Source organism: Fimicolochytrium jonesii, assembly GCF_025526975.1.
Source record: "Fimicolochytrium jonesii strain JEL569 chromosome Unknown EV422scaffold_12, whole genome shotgun sequence".
In the NCBI taxonomy this organism is placed as follows: domain Eukaryota; kingdom Fungi; phylum Chytridiomycota; class Chytridiomycetes; order Spizellomycetales; family Powellomycetaceae; genus Fimicolochytrium; species Fimicolochytrium jonesii.
In genome coordinates this window covers 16,578-38,546 of record NW_026515679.1, presented here as the reverse complement: position 1 = coordinate 38,546, position 21,969 = coordinate 16,578, and the positions used below count along the sequence as shown (strand labels likewise).

General features: G+C 53.3%; 7 protein-coding genes and 1 pseudogene across 8 annotated transcripts; 3 read left to right on the top strand and 5 right to left on the bottom strand.

The window, feature by feature from the left end:
- Positions 1–206: 206 nt before the first annotated feature.
- Positions 207–2,229, top strand: EV422DRAFT_529515 (Alpha/Beta hydrolase protein). Its single transcript, XM_053070334.1, has 10 exons — positions 207–601; positions 674–729; positions 795–804; positions 861–990; positions 1,064–1,150; positions 1,218–1,230; positions 1,292–1,426; positions 1,496–1,795; positions 1,868–1,948; positions 2,010–2,229. Exons 1-10 carry the CDS (start codon positions 526–528, stop codon positions 2,115–2,117), a joined length of 996 nt encoding a protein of 331 aa, XP_052925322.1. The 5' UTR covers positions 207–525; the 3' UTR covers positions 2,118–2,229.
- On the bottom strand, positions 2,134–3,858 carry EV422DRAFT_56989 (uncharacterized protein). Its single transcript, XM_053072816.1, has 7 exons — positions 3,538–3,858; positions 3,390–3,461; positions 3,013–3,304; positions 2,885–2,946; positions 2,750–2,821; positions 2,447–2,680; positions 2,134–2,363 (listed from the first exon to the last, which is right to left on the bottom strand). Exons 1-7 carry the CDS (start codon positions 3,649–3,651, stop codon positions 2,274–2,276), a joined length of 936 nt encoding a protein of 311 aa, XP_052925321.1. The 5' UTR covers positions 3,652–3,858; the 3' UTR covers positions 2,134–2,273.
- EV422DRAFT_56988 (uncharacterized protein) lies at positions 3,859–5,478 on the bottom strand. Its single transcript, XM_053072813.1, has 7 exons — positions 5,232–5,478; positions 5,118–5,160; positions 4,988–5,040; positions 4,431–4,926; positions 4,325–4,372; positions 4,171–4,260; positions 3,859–4,095 (listed from the first exon to the last, which is right to left on the bottom strand). Exons 1-7 carry the CDS (start codon positions 5,300–5,302, stop codon positions 4,066–4,068), a joined length of 831 nt encoding a protein of 276 aa, XP_052925320.1. The 5' UTR covers positions 5,303–5,478; the 3' UTR covers positions 3,859–4,065.
- On the top strand, positions 5,232–6,794 carry EV422DRAFT_57159 (scamp family-domain-containing protein). The gene is made up of 3 exons (XM_053073010.1): positions 5,232–6,156; positions 6,218–6,591; positions 6,654–6,794. Exons 1-3 carry the CDS (start codon positions 5,655–5,657, stop codon positions 6,702–6,704), a joined length of 927 nt encoding a protein of 308 aa, XP_052925319.1. The 5' UTR covers positions 5,232–5,654; the 3' UTR covers positions 6,705–6,794.
- A 146-nt stretch (positions 6,795–6,940) lies between these two features.
- EV422DRAFT_481384 (nucleoside-diphosphate kinase) lies at positions 6,941–7,484 on the bottom strand (the record flags this gene model as incomplete). Its single annotated transcript, XM_053067312.1, has 3 exons — positions 6,941–7,034; positions 7,097–7,210; positions 7,279–7,484. Coding segments are annotated over 3 exons (414 nt in total), but the record flags the coding sequence as incomplete, so codon positions are not given.
- A 982-nt stretch (positions 7,485–8,466) lies between these two features.
- On the bottom strand, positions 8,467–12,388 carry EV422DRAFT_56927 (uncharacterized protein). The gene is made up of 8 exons (XM_053072745.1): positions 12,100–12,388; positions 11,156–12,021; positions 10,697–11,084; positions 10,361–10,622; positions 9,951–10,291; positions 9,649–9,886; positions 9,412–9,572; positions 8,467–9,354 (listed from the first exon to the last, which is right to left on the bottom strand). Exons 2-8 carry the CDS (start codon positions 12,019–12,021, stop codon positions 8,587–8,589), a joined length of 3,024 nt encoding a protein of 1,007 aa, XP_052925317.1. The 5' UTR covers positions 12,100–12,388; the 3' UTR covers positions 8,467–8,586.
- A 1,361-nt stretch (positions 12,389–13,749) lies between these two features.
- EV422DRAFT_506381 (uncharacterized protein) lies at positions 13,750–15,728 on the bottom strand (the record flags this gene model as incomplete). The annotated part of the gene is made up of 9 exons (XM_053068557.1): positions 13,750–13,819; positions 13,869–14,019; positions 14,093–14,422; positions 14,538–14,639; positions 14,695–14,820; positions 14,998–15,173; positions 15,199–15,229; positions 15,255–15,305; positions 15,413–15,728. 9 exons carry the CDS (start codon positions 15,726–15,728, stop codon positions 13,750–13,752), a joined length of 1,353 nt encoding a protein of 450 aa, XP_052925316.1.
- Positions 15,729–20,311: 4,583 nt separating this feature from the next.
- Positions 20,312–20,380, top strand: EV422DRAFT_t80 (annotated as a pseudogene). The gene has a single exon. The product of its transcript is annotated as a tRNA-OTHER (tRNA).
- Positions 20,381–21,969: the final 1,589 nt, after the last annotated feature.

Here is a 21,969-nt window from a genome sequence, read left to right as displayed (position 1 = left end):
TACATAAATTCACTCTCGTCGGTTTTTACTCGCGATTCCCCTTTCTCGGCGCTTGTATGCATCTTCCTATCTTTTACGGTGTTTCCGTACTTTTGTAACGTCTTATATACCCATTTTTCTTCGACCTCCTTGCGAAAAGCAGGGAACGCTTTCATCGAAACAAACATTAAGCTTTTTCAATATCAAAGTGGACTCCCATCGAAAACCCTCCTACTATCTGCGCCGTGCTGGACCCGCAGCCTTTCCCCAGATCAATCGCACTTGACCTTTAACGACGAGAGCTACGCCCAAACACCAAGTACATGTTTTCTCCCACGCTTCGGATTCTTGTTTGTTTTCGGCACATTTTCATCTATAAAATGCCATATGCTCTGGACCGAGCGGGAGTTGTCGAACTCCCGCGACGCTCCTCGTAGCTCCTCGTGACGTAAAAGCTGCAAGGGGAAGCCGAAGTGCAATCTTGATTATCAAGCAGTGCCCATTCACACATTCACACAAGACAAGTCTTGAAAACAGCTCCCAAAGATGTCCGCAAAGATGGATCCCCAAGATCCCGCTAGCTTCACGCACAAGTTCTCTAGGGTGAACGGAATCAGATATCGTACGTTTTCTTGCACATTACTCTAACTAGTCATGTGGGCGAACACTGATACGGTGACCTTTTCGTTCTCAGACTATGTCGACGAGGGCACGGGCCCCGTGCTGTTCCTATGCCATGGTTTCCCGGATGTATGTTCAGTTGTGGTATTTCCCCAGCGAGAAGTGATTTCTGACGCGATGTTCTTCCTTTCAAGTTATGGTTTGGTTAGTGGGAATGTGCGTTGGAGTTCACTCGGCAGGGTACTGAAGCTCCGCCACAGGATGGAGATACCAGATCCCGTACTTGGTGAAGAAAGGTTATCGCGTCATCGTGCCGGATTTGCGGGGCTTCGGGGACACGGACTCGCCAAAGGCTGCTCCAGGGGACGACGAAGCTTTGAAGCAATATGGGTATGAGGATAGCACCGCCTTTCAGCACTCTATGGGGAGACGCAGGAGGGCTGGACATGTTGCGCGAAAATAGGTTCAAAAATCTGTGCAAAGATATGGCGGAGCTCTTGGACCATGTAGCTGGGAAAGGTTCGAAGGCTACGTTCATCGGGCATGACTGGTGAGTAGGGTGTCGTATCCCTGGCGTGGAAGCCTAACGGTTGACCGAGCCTTCTTACCGTATTCAGGGGCGCAGCGCTTGTGAGTGTGAATCTGGAATCCGCTTCCGGCGTCTACGGTTCGGCACTAACATCCACGGCAGGTTTGGAGGATGTGCCTGTGGTACCCCGAACGGGTTCTCAACGTTGCGGCCATCTGCGTGCCATACGCCCCACCAAACGATGAGTTTGTGAGCATTGAGCAGCTCGTCAAATTGCGACCACAGTTCAAATATCAGGTGAGTATCCCTTCGCTTGCCTGAATCGCACCATCGTCTTTAACGATCGGCCACCCGTCCTCTCACCAGATCTGGTTCAAGCAGCCCAGCACTGACGCGGTACTGGACGCTCATACCTCATTGATCCTGCGATCAGTCTATCGAGGCGCTGGAGAAATGAGTTTGATCGTCATGCCGTCGATCGACAAACTTCCCAAAGACATCCGGCTGAGTCCAAAGCTCAAGATGTCACCCAAAGATATGGAGTACTACGTGCAGCAGTACAAGAAGTCCGGATTCCATGGGCCGTTGAACTTTTACCGGACGCGCAAGATCAATTTCGAGGATGAGAAGGGGTTGCCGAAGGATTTGAAGCTCAACGCGATGCTGGTGAGTGCATCGGGCCTGGCTGATCAGTACGTGGACCAGGTCTTCAACTGAGCATGCCTTCGATCGTGCTAGGTGTATGCCTCGGACGACCCAGCGTTCCCAGAGAAGCAAATCAAGACGACCTCTCCCAACATCAAAAACTTTGAAACACACGTAAGACCCGGACCGCCGGTGCCGTGAGTGATTGAGACTGACCATGATACTTTTCTCACAGCGAGTCGAAGCCGGACATTTCGTTCAAGTGGAAGGGACAGATCATTTGAACGCCATTCTCGGCGATTGGCTAGACCGAGCCTATAGTAGCAAGCAGAGTAAACTGTAGATCTAGAGTTAGAAGTGGGATAGAGCCGGCGACTGCGAGTTACCGTATGGTCTTGGCGTAAACACAAGTGCGTAATCAGGACAAGAATTGTGTAAAGGACTTTTAAATGGATACCAAGAATTCTGTTTGTGATACGAAAAGCGGATTATATACAAATTACGCAGCGGGGTGCCTGAGCAGAGCTTCGTTTGTAACGGTCAGCTCGTCCAACTCGGGGGCAACCTCCGAAAGAGCCTCAGCGGCCTCCTACAAGTGTTGAGGACAAAAGCCGCAATGAGCCACTGAATCCACCCCGACAGCCTGCATAACGTCGTGACTTAAAAACCAACCTTGAAGTACTTCAGTTGTGCCGAGACAAGATCGGCCAAGTTCTTGAAAGTTTCCGTTGTCTCGACAACAGCCTTCATCTTGCCCATAGCATCGTCGACGGCAGCAACGAACTCATCTTCTGCTGCCTCCATCTCCTGGCGCACCGCCTCAACGTGCTCAGGCCTGGCAGCCTTCAGACGAGCGCGGCAAGCGTCGTATGTCAACCGTACGGACTGGACACTCTTGCGCGCCTTCTACAGGGGTGATCAGCACGTGTCAGGACTCTTTAGATTGAGACGGCAGCGAATAGCACGTCATTTTACCATCGCAGCAGCGATATTTTGCACAACCATGCGGTTGATTGGCTGATGGAATTTGCTAGTGGCCTCGGCATCCTAAGATGGGTCGTCAATGATTGTCCATGGTGCAAATCCGCCTCACGCCGAGACATCACTCACAAACTTCAATCGTGCGTTTCCAACCCTCTCTTCAGCAGTAGCAAACTTCTTGAGGGCAACACCTGAAAGCAGCAAAACGGGACTCATCAGCGTTTCGTACGTTTGGCCGCAGAGCACATTTCCCCTACCGATAGGCTCTTGTGTTCCAAGCTCTTCAGCCGAGTGGATGGCAGCACGGGCGAAGGCATGGGCCAAGCTAGGAGGAATCTCCTCCTTAGTCTTAGGCCCACCGCCAATGTTGGCATTGACACCGGCAGCACGGGCACCAGCAGCCGTGAAAGAGATGGCGCGGTCACTGACGGTGGATGCAAAGTTCAAGGCAGTCTCCGCCAACGGAGGCTCGTAGTCATAGTGCGGGAGGGTGAAGTTACGCGAGATTTTCGAGAGGTTGTCGTGGAGAGTCTTGATACGGTCCACTTTCTGATAGTACCGCGTTGGTTGTTAGTTCAAGGAGCTTTTCGATCAAAGCATCCGCAAGTGCCTTTGGGCCTGGGATGATACTTGCCAACTCGAGATCCCTGTATTCGGCAGGCAGCTCCGTCACGTCACTTGCGCTTCCCATCCGTTCCTTGGCATACTGCGAGCGGAGGAATTCCCAGGTGAGTCGAGACATACAACGTAAGGCGCGAACTGCACTCCACTCGGTAACGTACTTGCTGCATTTGCGAGAACTGCTTGACGGCTTGAGAGCCGAAAGGCTTCAACTGTGCTCCAAAGTTGGAGAAGACATTTGCGATCTGCGCCGCGGGGTTTCCGTTGGTGTTCATGACTTGCGGAATCGAGGTAGGAGGAGATGTAGGATGTGGGTTCCCTAGTCAAGTTTGGGGGTATCGGTGGTGGTGAAGGGGGTTGTGTGTGTATGATTAGGTCTGCGTGAGAATAATGTCCGTCAGATGGTGAGGGTAATGCGGCAAGGTTGCAAGTCTCAAGGCGTTGGTCTCGTTGGGCCGTTGGCTTCACGGGCTTAGCAGGCTTTAGCACGCCTGATCGTGATGTCACCGCCGGAATCCCAAACGGCGTGCTGTCAATTCATCGCCCACAGGTCTCCCCGCAACCAGAATCGAAGACAAAAGGTATCTAAATCAGCTACATATTCACATTATATGTGCAGGGCAAGAAGCGAGGTGGCGATAGTCTTGCTCCATACGCTAATCCTGATGCAAACTGATGAGGACGACATCTCAAGAAATGGCTGGGACTGGAAGATTGATCTGCACGGTGGGAGAATGGATGAGTGTAGGCAGGAATGGTATCTGCAGATAGTCTCAAACCAAGCTCAGACATACAACGTTGTCTTGTACGAATTTCTCCATTGCGGAGAGCCTTTCCAAAATATCTTGAACGGTATCGGCATTATCTGTGTTGATTATGACTCGCTAAAAACGGCATCCTTTAGCGCGAACGCAAATTCTACGTTCTATGATTCTGGAACAAGCATACCTTATCAAAGTACTGATATGCGAGGCAGGCTTGAGTGGCCTCTGCAATCTGCCAGGAGTGCAACATTAGTTTGAGACCGTCCCACTATGCGATGTACATTCCTTACCTGCTGGATCTGCACCAGCATCCTCTGCTCCTCGCGCAGCGTGATTCTCTCAAGCAACTCAGACTTGAAATCCCAAGTCCCAACGATGGGTTGAGGATGGAGCACAAAGCTGCAACACTGAGAGCAATGCATGGCGAATGTAGCATCACGGCTTTGACTCTGAATAGATGTGATATAGTGCACATAGCAATATTCCTCACGGTCCAACGCTCTGCGAGGTAAGATTGCATCGTTGATCAGCATGGTCGGAACACCGCCTGCGCGTGCAAGTCTGTCGAGATCCTTTTGTTCTGTGATGTCCCCATCTTTGAGAAACCTGTGTAAGGCCAGGGTGGGATGCTCTTCGTCTTCCTCAGAATCTGGGTGGATTTTCCGCTTTCGCTCTAGGACGCGTGGCTCCCCCCAACGACCATTCCTATCAGGTTTGTCAATGAGTCCCCTTCTGGGAGGAGCCTGGAGCGCATACGGGAGGAGAATCTTTCGGAGCTCGTCAAAGCTGTCGAAAACCGGATGAGCCAGTGGAGTCCGGGAGCAGGATGAAGATTTCTGGAACGTACGCATTGTGGACGTCATGGACCTGGTCGCCGCTGACCGTAACCGCATTTTTCTCCTACGCATGATTAAAGGTAAACTTGTTTGGCAACAGTATTTCATCCCAGCAACTATCATTTGAGGATTGTACTGTACCTCATCGTACTGTAGGAGTGTATGCGTGCGCTGCGCAATGACTCTATGGATGAGGTGAGGGAAAAAGTGAGTTGATATGTTGGAGAGTCCAGTGCATTAATTGACTGGCTCTACCTTATGATCGCTTCATGCTTGAGTAGATCTTGAAAGTCGTACGCCGGTCCGAGATACAGGTTGGACTGCATGGTGCTGGTAGTATCAAGCTAAATGTATCCGGAGAAGGAAGAGTGGCGAATCGGTTTCCCAGTGGCCAATGGGATAAGGGAAAGGAGTGCGGATCTCCAAACTGTCGGTCCGAAGGTTTGCTGTTTCGCGGTTGAAGGTTGGGGAAGCAGGAAGTGCTCTGAAACCATCACTGACACTTTGACAGCTCGTGGGAATCATCATGGGGACGCCGTCAAAATAGCGGTCGCCCAAACTGGCCGCACCGGTTGGTGAACATGGACATCGACGGAATCCTCACTTCGAGATCTCCTTAATAAGAAGAAAGACGGCGAGCACGACTCTCACCAGCAGGAAACCGCCAATAACCTCACGATGGCCTCAGCAAACCCCTTCGCCTTGCCCGACGAGGGCGACATCAATGATAACCCCTTCGCCGACTCATCCGCAACACAAGCGTCCCCATACGCATTCAACTCCTACAGCGCCTCAACATCGGAACCAGCGTATGCCTCGGCAGCCTACGCACAGCCAGCCCAGGCGACGTCCGCCTCTTTTGCGGCAAAGGAAGAGGAGCTACGCCGGAGGGAGGAGGATCTCAATGCGCGGGAAGCTGCGTTGAAGAGGGACCAGGAAGCGATGCGGGCAGCCGGGTTCCAACCGCCTAACTGGCCTAAGTTTTACCCGTTGTTCCACCACGATATCGAGGGCGATATTCCTGAACCGAGTAGGCGGCTTGTGAGGAATATCTACCGGCTGTGGTTCAGTACGATCGGCGTACTAGTGCTGAACATGGCGGCGTGTCTTGCTCTCTTGATCTCGCACCCTGATTCATTACCAAACGTTGCGTCTGATTTTGGCGTCAGTCTATTCTCCAGTAAGCATAACTATTGCTGGTCCTTTCTTTGCTCTGGAATGTGTCTCACATGCTGTTATAGTCCCATTCATAGGCGCCGGATCCCTGTACTTATGGTACCGGCCAGTATATATGGCGTTCCAGAAAAACGCGGGAATCTACTTCTACACCTTCCTACTCTTCAACGGCATCCACATTCTCTACGCATCTTATATGGCTATTGGCATCCCAGCGTCTGGAGGCGCTGGTGTCATCAACTTGCTCGCGGCATTGGCGAACGGAAAGCTGGTCGCGGGAATCTTCTGCATCGCAGCTACGGCTGGGTGGGTATTGAACGCTCTGTACTCCGTGTGGCTATGGAAGGATGTCCATGCGTCGAACCGGGCTGCGGGTCACACGCTGCAGAGCGCGCGAAATGAGGCCGCGGTCATTGGCGTGCAATCTGGAGCCGCTCAGGTGCGTTCACAATCGTGCCGCTGTTGATGTCAGCACCGGAACTCATCTCTTGTTCTTGGCAGACGGCCGCAAACGCCTACATGCGTTCAGATACCGGACACTTTGGAGCGTAACGTTTTCAACAGGGACTCGGTGTCTGTACAAAATCGATTACAAACCCCCCGAGTCAGGTCTATCGACATGGAGGTCGGGATGTTTTTCGGGTCTCGTGCTGCTGGGCAGCAAAGTTTGTACCAAGATACAGCGTATCACATCTCACAGACAAGCCGCGGCAACCTAAACACTATATCCTATGGGCTTCCATAATCTTCGCTTAAAAGTTTTGAACATGAACATGATGCGTATCACCAAATATGATGCGAATCTCGCGTTGAGCAGATTCAAGGCTATCCGACCCATGCACAGCGTTTTTGGAGCTGTCGGTTCCATACAAAGCTCGGATGCTGGAAAACGAATGAGTTCTCACCCCTTCCACGCTCATCCTACAGAACCGTCGTTCGATTACCTCTGTGGGGCGACCTTCCTGGCATTCGCGGAGTTGGTGGGTCCGGCGAGCTCCCGCCAAGCCTTCACAGCGTTCTCCCTTTCCAGCACCATCGCGTGAATCGGTTGATCTGGCCTATCTCCCATGGCGTGTCAATGGCGCATCATAGTCTCGCTTGACCCTACAAACGCAATGGAACTGACGTGCTCATCCATTCCACCAGCTCTCGGTAAAAGCTCCTCGCCTGATGTTCCTCATAAAACTCCTCTGCCTGTTTCGTCGTTAACATAAGGTCCTTGCTGTTCACGATCTTGAAGCCTTCTGCCAATATCCGCTCCACTATTGCATCCTTATACCCGGCCGCAAACGCATCAGGTTTGATAAGCGCGCAAGTGCGTTCCGCCTTCGATCCTGTCTTTGCCGTTGTCGGTTCAAGGCACCACTCTGATAGCTTTGACAGTCCCAGCGATGGGGCTGCGGCGTCGATGGTGGTGAGGAGAGCGCTGGCGGTCGAGACTGCTGGACAGACCAAGCGTGGGTTCAGGGATACGCTCAAGCCACACAGGCTGAAGAAGGCAAAGAGCCATGCGGAGGATAGCGAGCCTGGAAACATCCTGATGCCCTGCTGAACGTCTGATGATTCTCAGGATGTTAACGACTTGGATAGCAAGTCTCTAGATCGAAGGTTCCCCTGCCAAGCAGGAGAAGACGCGTGAGATGCATGATGTAATGACCATGATGTAAACTCCGCTTCAGATCTCGAGATTGCTCCACCCTTCAAATGTAACAACGGAATTGCATTATAAGCTACCGAGTCTACAAGATGTCTGATAAAGCAACGTCGTATGCAGAAAACCACTGAAAGACCGCCTCATTCCTTCGGCCGCTCCTCGGCCGCTCCTATCCGCCTACGTCTAGGCCCGCATGCATAGCCATATGATGCATTGCGTAGAGGTTGCTTCTCGCAGTGTTGGCGCTCGTTCACCGCATTTCATTGGGCCGGTCGACGAAGAGTGGCAATTGATGGACAAGCGTGGGAACCAGGATGAGGACAACGCCTCCGAAGCTACGGGCGGATTCCATGTCAGTTGCAGCAAAGATGACTGCGATATTTCGAGAGCTCTTGAAGCTTCGCAGGTTTGCAGGCCCATGGCAAGATCACATTGCGCTTCAAAATTTTCTCATTGGGGAGGTGCCAATGAGAACTACATGTCAATGGTGCGCGTGGCCTACGTACGGATACCCCTTATAACGACTTCTTCTCTTCTCTGACTCTTCATAACCACTACTACTTCCGTTCAATAACCCATCGCTTGTTTTCCCGCTTCACAGGGAAGGAGCGCTTGCGGTTTCGTGCTTTTCCAATACGATCTTGTAGAAGGAGTCAAAAAGCTCTCCAAAAAATACCGGGAGTTGCCCGCACGCCTCAGCGCACGTCGTGGTATACGTCACACAACGGCGCTGGTGTTCGGGCAGGCTATCGATGATAGCTTTGACTCGTTCGGCGCTATCTACTTCCAAAGCGACAGCCAGACATGCACCGCGTTGCATCTGATAAGGTGAATAGACGCAGAAGGGAGATTAGGGCCGACACCGAACGTCATGCCGTGACAATGGTGTGAAAGCAAACTTACGAGGTCCCATGGTGGTGCATTCTCATCATCGGATATATCTGTAGTCCCGACGTCGCTCTCCAATCGCGAAGACCATGATACAACCGGTGATTGTTGCTCGCCGTCCGGGCGGTATGATTCGGGAAGCCACCGTTTCCATTCCTTCACCGCTGACTCGCCGCACACAACGTACTTGGTAGCCACGATGCGGGGTGGCACAGTGACGGGAGTCTCCGTGTGTGCATCTGACGGAGGAGCCAGCACTACCGGAGGTAAAGGGTCCGCCTTTCCCACCGCTGCCCGTTTCTGTTGCGAACGATTTTTACGCTTATTCCGCGATCGCCCAGCAGACGGACAACGTAGTGGGAGGGCGACCTCCACTTCCGAAACGTCCGCTTTGACTGCCGGTGGGGTTTCCGGGGCAAATAGGCGTTTTAGTACCATTCCCCATAGCTCGTAAGTATCTCCAGTGGTAAGGGTTGTTGGGAGAAGTGTAACGCACGCAAGTTCCGGTTGCGGAAGGAGTGGCGGCTCGGGCTGCGCTCCGTATTCACGTTGAGATCTGACGTAGTTAAAAAATCCTTTTCGCTGTCGGTTGCAAATCAATGTGCGCGGGTAACGAGGCGCCTCGGTCACGAATTCAGTGGGGTTGAGGGTCTGCGTAAACTAGAAGTGGTCCAAATTAGTTGCCGTCCAAAGTGGCCTCCATTCACGCTTACTTACTTCGCCATTTTCGCGGTCGTGCCTTAATCGACACGTAGGCCCTTCGGAGAAGAGGGTCATACGATGCGTCCGACCTTGCTGCCAAGACATGGAACAGTAGAGGCCGTGACGAAAGAAAGGAGCTGGTTTTGATTCGGGCTTGGAATGAGCGGACAGATCGGCTGCAAAAGATCAGGCGTCAGTCCCGTTACCTCAATCATACCATAACCCTTCTCACACAGGCAAAGGGAAGCTTACCAAGCAACTCTTGCATCTTCTTGATGCCATTCGTTCTCTCCAGGAGCATGACGATTACAGGCCCGGCCGTCAATTCTTGGATAAATGACTGCCTAGAGTCTTCCGTGACTCTTCCATGAAAGTCGGCGGGGTTGAACATTCTACTGGCCGAGTTGAAACTGATGCGCATTTCCTTAAGTCCGGCAATATCAAAACGCTCTGCCTTGAGTCGCATGAGGATGTTGCCTAACTCACTGAACTGAGATTGGGTAGGTGTCAGAGTCAACAAATGTCAAACACAGACGAAGATCATCGGCACATACCTTCTCTTGCTTGACGATGCAGACCGTTGACAAAAACGGAGGATGTGCGGTCATCGTTTTCGCGACCTGGGGGTCTAGCATGTACCATGGTGGATGGCAGTGCCTATCCGGCCAGTTCGTAGTGTCGCTGGGTACCAGCTCCGAGTCGTGAAAAAATATCGTTATCTGCCCATAAGCAGTTTTCGCATCGGGGGAAACAAGCACCTTCAGCTTTAGAGACTCCAACGTCTCCGCCGGGGCTGTTGATCCGTTCATGGCACCCTTCTCCCTACGCCGGCGACGCCCTAATGCCGGAGCCGAGGTGGTCTCGGATATGCTGAGAAAAGATTGCATGTATTTTTCTGCAGTCATTCGGAGGACCTTTAGCTACCATGAATGGAACTTGAGAGAACGCCCATATCTGAACGTACCAACGATCGTATGCGCCTCACGATACCCGTCCACCTTCCAAAGAACCAGAAACATCCACCCTTGTGTCCCCGCACAGGTTAACTCTTCCATGGCAAACTTGTATTCGTGACTATCCTGGTCAGAACACAAGAGATGGGCGGCGTCGCTGGTGCGTAGCTCTTTGACGTATTTGAGGCCGACGCATTGGAAGCCCGATTCCGGGTTGCAGAGCCGTTTCATCAGCGGCAGCGCGAAATCAAGACGAGCAGCGAGGAAGACCAGCTGCGTAGAATCACCAAGTGGTTAGCCTTTTCTGAGGTCACGCAGTTGGTAATTTCGTGTATGCCAGTGCATACCTGGGGAAGCTCCGGGTCCAAACTGAGAACGTCCGCTCTCGCGACCCTTGCTTCAGCCTTTTCGCGAGGAGGAAACAACCGGTCCGGGTTCTCCACATATGGCAATGTGCCTTTCGTTCGTACATCCCGAGACACCCTGAAGATTTCGCTGGCTGGTGTCGCCCGCAACGCCTGGCTGTCGGCCTCGGTGGCCTGCGAGGTTTGTAATGCTCGTGTCATGGCCAGATGGAGGGCTTCTACCGACAACGGCCGGCCCCCATCTCGCATGGTTAGCTGAATGCGACATTGGGCGTGGGTTGTCTGAGGTGGGTCGGATCGCCAGTCGGGGGATGCCGGCCAGACGCCATTGGCGCAGTTCTTCTCCGCCGAACCAAGGTACTCGGATTTACTAGAATGTGAAGCCTTGCGTAAACGTCCGATGCATTACATTAGATCGCCACTACGTCAATGCACACTCACCGAGAAACGTTCTCCAAGTTGTATCCTAGAGATAGTACCTCTTCCAGTAAAGCACTGTAAAGTGCCACAGGGACCAACTGCGAAATGGACAGGTGGTGAATATCCGAAGACAATTCTCTCTGCCTCGGCAGGTGTACCGAAGGGACAGGAGAAAGGATTGGGGGTGTAAGGCCCCTTCCCTTGACCGATTTGCGGCCCTTGTGATGAGGAGGGGAAATCGAGGAAAGCCGCGTCTTTCGGTTCGGTGGCGAGTGGCCGCTGGGCTCCGCCGCAATCGCGACCGTTGTCGGTGAGCCCTGGTCTTCCCGCTCGATGGAGCTGATGACTGGGGCTGGAGTCAGAGTCGTGCCTTCGCCTTCCTTCAAATCGGCGCGGCTCTTGGACTTCCTCTTATTTTTTCGTTTCTTGGAACCTTCGCCCTCTTCCGGCTTCTCGCAGACCGAGTCGAGACCCTGTGTCTGAATTCTTTCAATGAGAGAATCAATGCCATCTTCGTTCTCGTATATGAGGGTGGGCGTAGTGGTGGGTAGATATTCTGCAAAACCGTTTGCGGCGTCGCGACTCCCATATACGCTTCTCCTTCGAAACGAGCCAGCGTCAGCGTTCGAACTTCGTCTCTGACTTCTGGCCTTCGACGCCATGGCCAGCTCTTTCTCCACTTTCACCGAGTTGCGCGCAAGTTCTTCCTGGAACTGCCTTGCGATGTCCACCTCGTTGTCGTCTTTCGCAGTAAGTCGGTGTGTCTCTTGGCCTTCCTCCAGTGTTCCGGAGTCCACTGGTGAAGTGGTGGTGGTGGCCGTCATTGGCTTGCCGTTGCCGTTCGAGCCGTTTCCGCCTCGATGGCCGCGACGAGCATAGGACCGCATCTTAAATATGTCAAACGTCGAGTATTTAGACAGGGTTCGGTAGGAGAGACCCTTGAAGGAGAACTCGCAATCTTGAACCTCTTTCGGCTTAGACGAAACGGTACGAATAGGCGCTTTGAAAGCGAACGAACGCTTGGGTGGTATTCGACGAAAGAGGGTACTTCTGTAAGCGTTGGTCTCGAAAGAGGGGGGGGGGCCTGAGGGGTTTGAGAGAAACGACGTTGTAATGGTAGTGTGGGTGCGTGGAAAGAGACCCGAAAAAGGGGGTTCTTGGGGAAAGCGCAGGCGAGATGGAAGAAGCGCAGGCGGGGGAGCACGGACGCGTGAGGCGGCTTTCGGACAGGGACCCGTCACTGTTGGTCGGACGCCTGCGCAAACAGCTGTACTACTCGTGGTGGTTCTCGTATTCAAGGAATACTATTGCGCACACACCGAGAAAATGGGAGCGGGGAACAGACGGAAGGGCGAGAGGGAAACCCATGGGTTTGCCCCCAATAAATATTGGCGGACGCTGGAATGCGGGGGCGGGGGGGCGTCAATAGCGAAATGGCTGAGCAAAATCTCTATTGCTGTTGTTTACAAATCGCACGATTGTGGGCTGAGGAGTTAAGCCATTTTTCACCTTGCATTGCGTCTTCTGAAATTACACTTTTGAGGACAATCTTACTGCATCTTACTACTGAGAACATCTTACTATTGTCGTCAATTGAGGACAATCTTCTCGATGAGGAAGCTTGTCATCAACAAACTTTTTGCGACGATGACGGGACTGACACTTTTCGACTGTTTTTTTTCCTATCGGACATCTACTACCCACTCAGAAGACACCCACTCAGCAAAATGCATCGGGGCGGGAAAGCTCTAAATGCGCGTGGCATGCTTAACCTTGACAGAGCTGCGTCTTCGTCGTCTTCAGAGGCCCATGCGACCGCTGGGCAGACCGATGTATGACGGTAACTCGATTTTTTCCAGTGGGATTTCAAATTGATCTGTTTATGCTGTGGCTGATGCCAGTGTCTTCCACTTTTCTAGATGTCCACAGCTTTGCTACATTTTCTCGGCTTCTGGAATGCCATGAACGCTTGATTGACATGTGAAGCTCGGCGTACGTCATTGAATCATCTCGCTGAGACTTGGGACGCACATCTCTGAGACATGATAAGCTACGACGGTAAACAAGGAGGCGCTCGATGTAAGAATGTGCTCCGCCGTGTAGCGCAGCCTGCAGTGTCTTGCGAAGGCGGAGTAGATGTGCTGTCAGTTTTTCTGTCAGTTCTATCCCCTCGTTCTGGAAGCTGGTGGTTGTAGGATTCAAGCGATTAGCACGACCACATGTCGTCACTGGTTCGCTGAGCGATGGGCTGATCCAAACTCTATGAAGGAATGGAACAAGTCTGTTATAAATTCAACAACGGTCGCATTGTAGATATGTGGCTTGCGCCGCGCACTTGATTCTCGCACGCGCAAAGACATTCCACCAGCCCGTTGTCTTAGGCGATTTCCATTGCGCGTTGGCTCGAGGTGGACCGCATGGTGCGATCTTGGAGGAGGTCACGACAGACGACGATGCTCCTTGCGAAGCGCAAATCATCCATGTTTCGGTCTAAGTAGGTCGCCCTGACTGGCGTCTTGTTTAGCAGCCTTGGATTGCGTGGCTTTCTTGGTTGTCTTTAACCCTGTTTGATGAGCCTCTTGAGGAGACCGACACTCCGTGTGCATCAGTGGATATCATTCCGTCCCTATGATGAGGCAAGTGATGAGTGCCTGAGACCCGAAGACCCCGAGACACCCCGAGACACTAAGACTCAAGAAGAGTAGGATAGCCGAAGAGTAGGAAAGAGACTTACCATTTCATGGCGACCACGCCACGCACCCGGCGGGGTTTAAATGCCCGACCGTTCGTGAGATCAAACACTGTGCCCCAGTCTTGTCTCTTGAAATCTTCTTTGTACGCGCCCAGTTCTCCGGGTAATTGTAGCACGCTTCTGAGGAGGTAGGCTGTGTCCATGGTTGCATAGGACGGAATGTGAGACAGCCTGGTTCGCAGCGGGTTTGAAGGCCTTTGTTGCACGTGGGAGACGCTCTTCGAACAAGCGCTTCAGCAAGCAGTACGACGGTAAGAACTCGAACGGATTCACGATGACCTGGTATGCCATGCTACCACCATCGTCGTCGTCGTCTGGCGACATTGGGGCACGATGCAGAAGAGCTCGCTGAGAACGTCTTGTTCCAGCCGGGTGAGGTTCTTGAAGGCTTCCACAGTAGGGCTTTTGTCGCACGATGCGTAGCGCTTGAGCTTGCGATTTCTTGCGGAGTACTGCCTCAGGCGTGCCTTTGGCATATGAAGTATCTTCTACGAGATTGAAGATACTTCGTATCCGAAGCAACGCCTGAGGCAGTCCTACGCAAATCCAACGCAAAGCCCGCGGGCCTAGCACACAATCCCAGAAGGGATAGAGAAGCGAATGTAAGGCCGAATGTGGAAGACATGCGGCGAAAAGGAAACAAAGACATACCCTGGACGAAAAACCCGTCCCAGTCGAAGTGGATGGTCTTGATCACGGATAGCTTTGAAGAGGATAGGCACGCCGTGCCTTCAGATTGTTGACGTCCAGGAACTGAGGGCAGCGAGAGGGTAGCGGGTGAATTCCGCTCAGTTCAGACTGGAAGAACCGGAGTTGGCATGGGCTTTTGCCCACGCGATGAATACCGTGAGGATGCGTTCTCTTGCAGAGCGTGTTGCCGGCGCCGTGTCATCATCCTTGGCTCTTCCAGCAAGTCTGTCCGTCGGGACCAGACCTGTCGGTCAATGGTTCGTTCTGTGCCACTGAGGGTTGCCGCGACTCCCGCTTAGCGGTTCATTAAACTGCTCAATGGAAAGACAGTTTAGATGCGTGGCGCCAAAGCTGACATTTCGGTAAGGACGTACCACATCCTTAGGGCATTCAGTGCGTTAAACACAAACTCCTCGCTCACTCCCACGGGCATCTTCAACGCCGCTGCCACATCTATCACTCCGGCTTTTAAGCCTGGCGAGGGACTCCCTTACGTCCTCGTGTGGCTTCGGAGGGTGAGAACCGAGGGAAGAAACGGCGAGTGATTTTGTTGGTAACTTCCTTGGGTAGGTGCCTTGCAACCATGCTTCTACTTCCCTTTCGTGCGTTCAGATGCACTAACCACCCATCATCTCCCTCTCCCCCGCGCAGTCCTTCATCCACAGCAAGAAGGCGTACGTGTGGTCTCCGGTGGTATTGACTGGGGCACAGTGGCTTTTGCTTCGCATTCTGTTAAAGCGACACTGGGGTGTCAGATATGGCATACTCCAGGACTTCTACAGCTCACCGGTGCATACCACAGCGATGTCACCGTTGTAAGTCTTGGTCTCCCTCACCACCCTCGTTGCCCTCACGACCCTCGTCGCCCTCATGTGATTCCTGTTCTTCCTCAAAGCTGTCGTCGTTGTCGCTGCGTTGTCGCTGGAACATTTCCCCATCGTCGCTCATGCTGTCATCATTCTCATCTGCACAGATATCGGGATGGTCGCCGTAATCTAGCTCTGGGGCAAACTCAGGGTCAAAGTCATCCGGGGTTGCGTCATCGGTGGGGTGGGTATCCAAATCCTTGTTGTCGATCGCCGGTTCCAGAGGTGCTTTCTGTTCCTGACGTTCCTTTTCCATCGTGCGGATTGTTTCTGGCGCTACGGACATAGTTGAGGGATTGGACAGAAGTTGCTGGGGAGCAGGTCTCGGGTAAATTCCGGATTAGGGATTTAGAGTGATCTGTTTTAGGTAGTGTGAGGGATTGCCGCGGGGTGAGGGATTGCTGTTGTTACCTGGAGGTGGTCGGCGGGATGTGTACTGTACAGAGGTGCTCGCAATTGCGTTGGTTCCTTGCGCGGAGTGCTAACCCTACCTCCGAGTTTCTTCGCGAGGAAGGCCGGTTACCTTGCGCGGAGTGCTAACCCTAACGCTAAGGCCCACAATTTACTGGGATCGAGTTTGCGAAAGAGTGTGGTTTTTTTGTGGCCGAGATAAGCTATCTCTAAGCAAAAACTGCGAAAAAACCTTGCGATACCGGCGTGTAGGGTTGCATTCCGCTGTCTTGGTCCTTCCCAGTGCCAGGGATAGATTCTGGCGGGAACTGTCTCCACCGTAGCGCAAAGTGCCAATCAGCTTACGTTTGATGAGCTCAGCATCCTTAAGGCAGAGCTTTTTCTGCCAGGTTTGCAAGAGCTGCCCTCGATCCCAAACGACCTCCTGAGCAGGTTTGAGGTCAAAACGCTTGTCCACGGCCGTCTCCGGCTGTCTCCGGCCGTCTCGGGTGTGTCCGGCTGTCTGCGCACTTCCAGAGCTGTCTCCACTGCTGCGTGTCTATTGGCCTGCAATCCAAAGCTGTCTCCGTCTCCAGAGCTGTCTCCATCCGTCTCCAGCGCTGTCTCCACTGCTGCGTGTCTATTGGCCTGCAGTCCAAGTCTGTCTCCGTCTCCAGAGCTGTCTCCATCCGTCTCCAGAGCTGTCTCCATCCGTCTCCAGAGCTGTCTCCACTGCTGCGTGTCTATTGGCCTGCAGTACACCACCAAAAGGACCTTCCCACACCCCCTTTACCTCGCTCTGCGCAAGATGAGCCAGTCTCCAGCTGTCTCCGGAGAATCTACTCCGGTCGCCACGGAATCCACCACAGTCTCGACACTTTCAGCCATATCGACGGCCGTCTCCATCAATGAGGCACTTATCCAAGACGACACCACCGTTCCAGCATGGTCTCCAGACACAGAGCCAGATTGCTCCAACCCTGGAAAGCGGAAAAGGGCTCCTTGTCACACCCCGGAGGAGATGGAGGCGGAGAGAAACCGTCTCTCGGCGTTGAACGCCCAGCGACTGCGAGAGAAGGAAATAGCGACGATAAGGGCTGTGGCGGAGAAAGCTCGAAGGAAGGACGAAAAGGCATTAGCCGCCAGAGAGCTGGCCAGCCGAAAGGCAGAGGCAACAGCCCGCATGAAAGAGAAGCGAGTGGCAGACGCTGCTGCTCAGGCAGCCGCTAGGGAAGCTGGGGAAGCCGCTAGGGAAGAGGCCATGACTCGACGTCAGACTACCTGGACCACGGAGGAGACTATGGCGCTCTGCGAGCTCTACCAGTCTGCAAAGGCGCATGCTGTCTCGCGTATCTCGGGCTCTTCGTTCAACTCTGCTTACACCCAGCAGATCATACGGGAGTACATTGAAGGCCGATGGGAAGATCATGAACTCTCGCAGCGCTGGACTTACCCGCAAGCGGAGACACGATGGAAAAACATTCAAATGTTGTACAAGAAGGCCAGGGATAAGCTGGCGCAGACTGGCGGAGGGGGGTTAGGCGCATACAAAGAAAGGTACCCATGGCGGGATGTCGTTGAGGAAGAGGGTCACGGGAATGCGGCTGTGGCTCCCTCGTACATCACGCAGTCGCTTGCTGACACCCAGGATGATGGGGATGAAGGAGGGGACGTGGTGGAGGACGAGGATGGCGTTGAGGATGAGGAAGATCCATTCGGAGACAGTTGTCATATGGGGGGTATAGTGGCGCCTCTTCTCTTGTGGCGTTTGGTACGCCCCGAAGAGGCAGTCATCAGTCTTATTACCGCGGAGGCTCTCCTGTCTCAGAGACAGCTATGCGGATGCCTCTAACTGTGCCGCAGACCACGTCTCGAGCAAAAAGTGCCCCGTCGGCATCTTCCGCACCTCCTAAGTCGTTGCGGAGTGCGTCTCGAGGGCGTCTGGCCCAGAAGCAAGGCAAGGGAATGATACGCGAGTTTCTCCTTGCTGCCACAACTCTTCAGCAGCAGAATATGGCAAAGATGGAGGAGAGAGATGCAGAGAGAGAAGCAGCTCACGCAGAGAGAGAAGCAGCTCGGATCGCAAGACAGGAGGAGCGCGACGATGAGCGCCGGCGGGATGACATACGTCGGCAGGAGCAGGCCCAGCAGCGCTTGCACCAGCTTCTGCTCGCAATAAGTGGCCACAGGCAGACTTAGGCATAGAAGAGAGACTGTCTCCAGTGTCTCCAATGTCTATAAGGGTCATTATATGTAAATTTAGACGTCATTATTATATGCCTACACTGTCAAAATACTGTCAAACCTACCTACTTTTGCGGTCCCTGTCTCTGAGACCTCCTCCTCGCGCTCTCTTCTTCCAACCCCAGCACACGCCGAGTTCCACACCCCGACACAGCAACAACAACAACGACAACACAACAACATCGACAACAACGACAACAACCATGCCCAAAGCGCCCCCACGCCGAACTCAATCTGGTGCTGGAGCAGGGAGGGGTAGGGACGACCGAAACTACTCCTGCTTTGCTCCTGGAGGAGTCTGCGTTGTTTGCGGGGCTCGGACGTCCGCCGCGTGGCGAACGGGCATTGTGAACAACGTCAAGACAGCCAGGGCGGCCTGCAATAAGTGTGGGCGCGCAGGCATATGTGGATGCCATCGCTGCCCCTCCGGGCAAACCCGTCGTCCCCACAACCACCCTCCCCGCCCCAGCCACCACGCACCTCACCCTCCACCTCCCGCCCCGCCCGCCCACCATCCCAACCCCGGTCTCCACCATCCCAACCCCCGTCTCCACCGCCCAGCCCCCCGTCTCTGGCGCCGCTCCCCCTGTCTCCGCCCCCCTGCCCCCCGTCTCTGCCCCCCAGCCCCCCGTCTCCGCCCCCCAGCCTCCCGTCGCCGCTGCCGCTCCCACCGCCCCTATCCCTAACCCCCTCGCGATCACCAGCCTCCTCAACCCCGCCCCAATCCCCAACCCCATCGCCATCTCCGCCCTTCTCAACCCTGCCCCCATCCCCACCCGCCCCACCCGCGCTGCCGCCATCGCAGGGGTCGCAGCCGCCGCAGCAGCAGCAGCAGCGCCCACCCCGACCACCGGCGATGAGGAGGAGGGGTATGACGCGGCCGAGATGGCGCAGGAGGAGCTGGCCGCGCTTGAAGAAGAGGAGGGACACTGGCGGGCGTTGGGGAAGCTAGTGAGGGAGACGTGCGGATCAGCAACACGCCAGGCGATGAAGGCCCACACCACACCCCTCTTCGACGCCCACAGAGCGCGCCTGGCCGCTGCAAAGCAGAAGGCAGATGAAGTGCGGGCTTTCGCCCCGGCCTCCGACGACGCCGAGGATGACGACAAGGAGTATACGTCGGTGGAGAGCAGCCTCCCACACTCGGAGTCCGTGTCGTCATACGGATCTACATCTGGTGGCGACGAGACAGCGGGCTCCGAGTTGTGGGAGGAGGAGGATTATGCATTTGCGTGAGGGTGAGCTCATCATTGTCTCCGAGAAAACTGTCTCCGCCATCTCCACTGCTCCTGACACACGCTCTCTCATCATAGAGCGAATCGCGAGGCTGCCCCTATTCCGGGCTGTCTCCATCGATCGCGGGAGTTGAGAGCGGAACGTTCCATGAGATCAGAATGCAGAGCGACTACGACGGCAACGGCAACTGAATTCGATCTGCAGTCTGAGAGGGAGTGTTATAAACAACCCGTTTCAGGCACAGCTGCCTTTTATAGTTACCGTACCCCCCCTTTTTCTTTTCTGTGTGTGTGTGTGTGTGTGTGCGCACACCGTCCGATTGAATGTCTATAAAACGAGTGGTGTGTGCGAAGGGGAAGAAAGTAACAAGTTCCACAACACGTTGTTTTAACAAAGATGTGGGGAATGAACTCCTCAAGCCAAGATACATGCACTATTGAGACCCCCCAGATACGAGCTGTCTCCCTGTCCCCGTATAACCCGTCCAAAGTTCATCCGCAATTTGATTGCGCAATTGAGCTGCAGACACCTCAGCATCATCGGTCTCCATGGATGTTGATAAGCTACCCGCCGTCTCCACGCCTGTCTCCTGAGGGATGGAGCCCCATTTGTCCAAGTAGACGCTATTGGCGTCATTAGCCGCAAGGTTGTGAAGCACCATACAGGCATGGGCGCCATTTGCAACGAGCTCCGGCAGCTCCTGCTGCTACTTCAGCAGTATGCGCCAGCGATTTTTCAACCGTCCAAATGCCTGCTTGTAACGTCAGAGGAAACGTAGACAATATTGGGCCCTTCTGAGAGGGCTGATAGCAGTGTATTGTAGTGAAGAAAAAAGTAAGAAGCTCTTCGCAGCGGCCACTCGACTGACAGCTTTATATATGGGCTGCCAGTGGGGCTTGCATGGCTTCAATGAGGCTTGGCGCCTTATGTAATGTATCACCGAGAGCTCGGGTGGCCAGCCCGGGTCTCGGATCAAGTATGTAACGGGAAAATACACATTTTGGCTTAGTGGTTAAGACACCTGGCTCTCACCCAGGTGGCGTGGGTTCGATTCCTACCTTCCCCAAACATTTTTCTCTTCTTTCTGTGACTGTACCACCTCTCCAGGGCGTTCCAAGCGATCGGGACGATTCCCTTGACAAAGTAGAAGTAAAGAGATATGATATGAAATACAAGTGAAGATGAGATATCCCCGACACCTCCCTCAGATCCTGAGGAGGGCGCCGAATAAATAAGAGGTGAACTACGAGGGATATGTGAAGAAAGGGAGAGCTCATGTTCATTTTAAAGTGTTGACGCACTTGTTCATTTTTTATAGTGTTGAGGCACTGTGTGATGTGTGTGTTTGAGGCAAAGGCGTCCCTAAGCCGACGTCGTGTGTGATGTGTGTGTGTAAGGTCGGTTCTTGCGTCGCCGCGCGTGATGTGATGTAGTTTACGTCGCTATTGTCAGCGGTGTGATTGATAGTGAGCAGTTCTTGCGGCGTCGCGCGTGTGATGTGATATGAGATGCTCTATGCTGTTCGTCTTCGTATCCACAATGATTGTGGGTGAGCTTTTCGCCATCGTTTGTAGGCAGGCGTGTAGCGAACTGCGGATTCAGGATCCCAAGTAGGGTCAGGATACCCGAGCCATTTGACTAGAAGATTTCGTACGGCGCGTTGCTCGTCGATGATATCTTCTACAACCCATTCAGGTTGTCCGAGTTCTTCTATAGCTGGAGGAGGTTGTGGAACTGCACGTTGCGGATATTGCTCTTCGCGATGTGGTTGTAAAATATCGACGTGAAAGACGGGCCAGATGCCGCTGATCTTTGATGGTGATAAATCGAGTTTGTAGGTATCAGGATGTGCTCCCTGTGCGATGATTTCGAATAGTCCGATCCACGTAGCTGAGTATCGAAGTCCTTTTCGAGCGTCTACTTCTACGTTGATTCCTTGTCGATTTACATCGACGAGGTCGCCAATTTTGTATGCAATTGGCATTCGACCTTTGTTGTGTTTACGTGCGAATTGATCTTGCGATCTCTGAAGGTTTTTGCGCACGATACGGGCGATATCTTCCTGCCCTTTCTTGAAGAGTTCGATTTCCTTTCGATCTACAGCTCGAAGTTTGAGTTCTTGTCCTTCGAGTGTTGGATTCCAACCCGGGAGGATTGGAGAGCGTCCGAGGTCTACTTCGAATGGCGATAAACCTTCATATTCCTCCCTCGGAGCGGTATTGTATGCGAATTCAATTAAAGGCAATAGTTTCTTCCAATTGCTTTTGTCGTAGTTGAGGTATTGCTTCCAAATCCTTTTCAGGGTTTGGATAGCTTGCTCAACTTTGCCGTCAGTTTGCTGATGACGAGCTGTAGCAAATTCGTGTTTTACACCGAGGAGGATGTCGAATGCAATGAAGAAGTCGGAAAGTGCGCGAGGTTCGCGATCCGTAACGAAGACTTTTGGCGTACCGACATGTTTCCAAACATGATCTAGGAAGACTTGGGCTAGTTTGCGTCCAGTGATTGTCTTCTTGATCGGTGTCAGAATCACATGTCCGGAAAGGTAATCAATGCAGACGAGACAAGAGTTTGTCTCATCTACTTCAAAAATGTCGAATCCGGCCGTGTGCCATCTTCCAAAAGGTATAGGAAGAGGTCGAAGAAATCCATATCGA